The following is a 3,269-nucleotide window of genomic DNA, read 5'->3' on the forward strand; positions in this document are numbered from 1 at the left end:
AAAAAAAAAAATGGATTGGGGGAGAAATAAGCAAATAAATAAATTCAAAATTGGAGAGGAAAAAATGAATTATAAAGGGTCAATGGATACAAATATGGAGCAGTCAGAAGTGAAACACCATTGTGTAAGCACCCTTTGAGAAAAATGGTGGGAAAGGATAAGAATAGAATAATTAGGCACTTCGGGTGAGAGAAAGAAGTGAGGGAGAGGGAATTGTAGGAAGAGATGAAGGAGGAATATAAGAGAGAACAAAAGAGGGAGAGAAAAGAAAGAAAACAATCAAAACTAGGTAAAACAAAAGCCAGCTTCTTGAGGGCAAATATTTTCATTCATATTTGTAACGGCCTTCAGTCCTTTCAAAGCTAGCACTTAGAAATCTTCCAATAACATTTCATGAATAAATAAGTCAATAAAATAGCATGTGAAATTGGGTCAGAAAGGATGATAGAAGATATTGAAGAGCTCCGTACAGTGGGGGGATATATGGGAGAAAGTTTAACGAACTGAGAGTGCATTTACTGGCAAGACACACACAAGCAGGATATGTGGCTCCTGCACACTCTGAAAGTGCATCAGGTTGTAAATGCTCAGCTGTTTTTTCTTTCACCACCCCATCAGCAATGTCCATTCTACTGATGCTCAGACGACAATTCTGAAAGAATTCTCTCTCTCCCCACTCGATCCCCACCCAATACACGTATCACCTGCAATGCATTTAAGTGATGTCACAAATCGCTCTAAAAGTTTACTTTACTTTTCTACCTTGTTAGCCATTTTCATATACCTTTGCATACAAGTGTATTAGAAGGTCCTAGAGGCAGCAGACTTCAGTAAAAGCCATAAGCTAAGAACTGAACATTGTGTGAATTTCTAAACCTCTAAAGATAACTTTTGAGCAAAAGCTATTTAATAGTGGAATCACATTTGGTGATCAAAGCTGATATTTCTAATGAAAACTGTGTTTCCAAAAAACAAACTTTGTTGGCAGTATCATTTCTATCACTCAAGAACATTGATTTTTGAAAATATTAGGGTGCTGCCTGCTAAGAGGTAATACTTTATACTGTTGCATTTCTTTTCAGAACCAAACCTGTCTCTTCTTATGAACGAGCTCTCTTTTCAGATTGCAACTCAAGATGCAAATGTTCAGAGACAATATGGGAACCCATGTGTGGTGACAATGGAATCACATATGCATCCGCTTGTCTTGCTGGTTGTCAAACCTCCAACAGGAGTGGAAAAAATATAGTAAGAATCTCCTCCTCTAAAGTATATGCCCACGGGCCTGTTACAATACACAACTCCTCAACTCTGGGGGGCTTAGCAGAAGACCCCGCTGGTGGGAGCCCTGACTCTTACCCTTTTCTTGTCCTTTTGTGTGGAAATAGGAAGTTTATAACCGTTCCTAGAGGAACTAGAGTTGTTGAACGAGTTGGAGTTGTGAAACAGGGTGGAGCAACTTTTGTAATTACGTAGTCTGTTTCTCTCATTCGGCTTACAAAGAGTATTAGCCCTGAATGAGAAACTCCAGGCATAAGATCATACACCAAAATCTGCTTTCGTGATCTTTTTATTGAGGGACATATATTATTTTGGCCTTTATACCAAAATAATTATTTTTCTTTTTGAAATGTTATACAATAAACCATTTTTAAAATATCAGATATCATAGCTAAAAGAAAAAAAAAGATCTGCCCTGGGATCTGTCTTCTGACCCCAAGACCAGTAGTTTTTGGAGGTTTTAGGGGCAGGATGCATAGAGGTTGGAGGTCTAGATCCAGAGATCTAGACCCAGGGGTCAGGGATCTGATTATGAGGAAGGTGATGGTTCTAGAACAGCCCTGCTTGGGAAATCAAGCCAATTTATGTGATAACTAAGAGTAGGTGGGCTGGAATAAAAGGTTTCTGTAGGATGGAAGAGGGAGATATGTTTGGAGATACAGGTAGGAAGCTGTCTTAGTCAGTTTGGGCTCCTATAACAAATATACCAGAGACTGATGGCTTAAATAACAAGCATTTACTACTCACAGTTCTGGAGTCTGGGAAGTCTGAGATCAAGGTGCCAGCAGACCTGGTGCCTAGTGAGGCCCACTTCTGGGTTTGCGTATGGCCGCTTCTCCTTCTGTCCTCACACAGCAGCAAACAGAGAGGAAGGGCAAGCTCTGGTGTTGATTTCTTTAGGGCACTAATCCCATTCGTAAGGGCTACACCCTCATGACCTGATTATGTCCCAAAGGCCCCACCTCCAAATACCATCACACTGGGGGTTAGGATTTCAGCATATGAATTTGGGACAAACATTCAGTCCACAACAGAGATGAATTGTGAAGGATATGATGTACGAGGGTACTTCAAAAAGTTCGTGGAAATATTTGTGTTATCTTTCAATTCTACTTTTCCACAAACTTTTTGAAGTAACTTGTACTTCACTCATTAATAGACTCACCTTCTAATCACATCTTTACATTCCTGTCTCAAATGTAGACTCTTCCTTACACACGCTATGTCAGGCTGCTTTCTGTTAGTGACTGATGGAATCTGCCTTTATTTGACAGTCCTACAGGGCTGAAAATTAGACCAAACATATATATGTATACATGCTTATCAAATAGATATAAATTCTTAGGCAAACAAATCTGCAGATATAGAGCAATATTTGTTGATTTTCTTTCTGGTTATTGTACTTTTATTTAGACATTTTATTCAGAGCAGAAGGGATTGGTCTCTAGCAACAGCAGAATGAGATTACCCAGGCATCTGAAATCTGAGTTTGCACTCTCTCTTTCCTTCCTTTCTCTCTTCCTGCCCCCCTTTCATCTACTACTCTTTTGTCCACAACTGCATCAAGGTTTTTATTAACTAGAGCTACCATTTATTGAAGATGTTAAAAGCCAGGGACTAAGACAGTTGCTTTAAAAACAAAATTGCATTTAAATCTCATGGTCCTCAAGTAATTGGGTATTTTACGTATTTTTCTCAAGTGAGAACTGAGGCACTGAGATGCAAGAGACTTGCCTAACTCATATATCTAGTGAGCTTCAAGCGTCAAGATTAAAAAGCTTTCAACCTGACATTTTAAAAAAATAATCTATGTTGCTACTCCTCCTAGAAAAGGAAATGCCAGCTTTATTTCATTCTTTATCTAAAAACTCACAAACTCGGGGCCGGCCCGGTGGCGCACTGGATAGTGCGCCGCTTGGGAAGCACAGCGGCGCTCTCGTCCGAGGGTTCGGATCCCACATACAGACCGGTTCCCGCTCACTGGCTGA

General features: G+C 39.9%; 1 protein-coding gene across 1 annotated transcript in view; it reads left to right on the plus strand.

Moving 5' to 3' along the window:
• Nucleotides 1-3,269, plus strand: part of SLCO1C1 (solute carrier organic anion transporter family, member 1C1) — a 58,889-nt gene that overhangs the window by 39,670 nt on the left and 15,950 nt on the right. Inside the window, 1 exon segment of the mRNA XM_008582366.1 lies at nt 1,083-1,248. Coding sequence (XP_008580588.1) covers nt 1,083-1,248 — 166 coding nt within the window.

This window comes from Galeopterus variegatus, unplaced genomic scaffold (assembly GCF_000696425.1).
Source record: "Galeopterus variegatus unplaced genomic scaffold, G_variegatus-3.0.2 Scaffold2592, whole genome shotgun sequence".
Classification (NCBI taxonomy): domain Eukaryota; kingdom Metazoa; phylum Chordata; class Mammalia; order Dermoptera; family Cynocephalidae; genus Galeopterus; species Galeopterus variegatus.